General features: G+C 65.7%; 1 protein-coding gene across 1 annotated transcript in view; it reads left to right on the top strand.

Moving 5' to 3' along the window:
- The window catches only part of MNEG_10260 (Chromatin assembly factor 1 subunit B), a gene marked incomplete at both ends in the record, with an annotated part of 10,239 nt that extends 10,028 nt beyond the window's left edge, over positions 1–211 (top strand). The window contains one exon of the mRNA XM_014041268.1: positions 62–211. Within this exon, the coding sequence (XP_013896722.1) occupies positions 62–211 (150 nt within the window). The remainder of the gene's footprint in view (positions 1–61) is intronic.
- Positions 212–525: the final 314 nt, after the last annotated feature.

The raw sequence follows: 525 nt of genomic DNA, 5'->3' as shown, positions 1-525 counted from the left end.
CCCGCCGTCACCTCACCCCTCCTCTACCCCCACCCCGGCCCACTCCCACCCCCTCCCCCAGGTCCTCAACCCCGCCACCGGCGCGCCCATCGCGACGCTGCCCAAGATGAAAGCCGGCGAGACGCTGGCCGCCATCGCGGCGGCCGCCACCGTCTACCCCTCGTGGTCCGCTCTGACGGCCAAGCAGCGCGGCGCGGTGCTCAGGCGGTGAGCGGGACGCGCGGCTCGCAGCAGCCCGCCCGCGTGATGCGCGAGCACTGCTGTGATTCTGATTTCGACCGGACATTCGCGCAAACAAGGGGAGGCGCGGTAGCAGCGTGTGCCTGGCAGGTATGGTGAATATATGTGTCGGAAGTGTGGACACCACGCCAGGCTACGCATACAGGCGGGGACTGGCACAACCATACAGGCGTCCACACTTTGAAATCTACACGCACGCGCACACACACACACACACACACACACACACACACACACACACCACACATGCACACACACACACACCCCACACACACGCACACACAC

Source organism: Monoraphidium neglectum (genome assembly GCF_000611645.1).
Source record: "Monoraphidium neglectum strain SAG 48.87 unplaced genomic scaffold scaffold02245, whole genome shotgun sequence".
Taxonomy (NCBI): domain Eukaryota; kingdom Viridiplantae; phylum Chlorophyta; class Chlorophyceae; order Sphaeropleales; family Selenastraceae; genus Monoraphidium; species Monoraphidium neglectum.
Note: the sequence above shows the minus strand (reverse complement) of the source record. Positions and strands in the feature narration are given on the sequence as shown.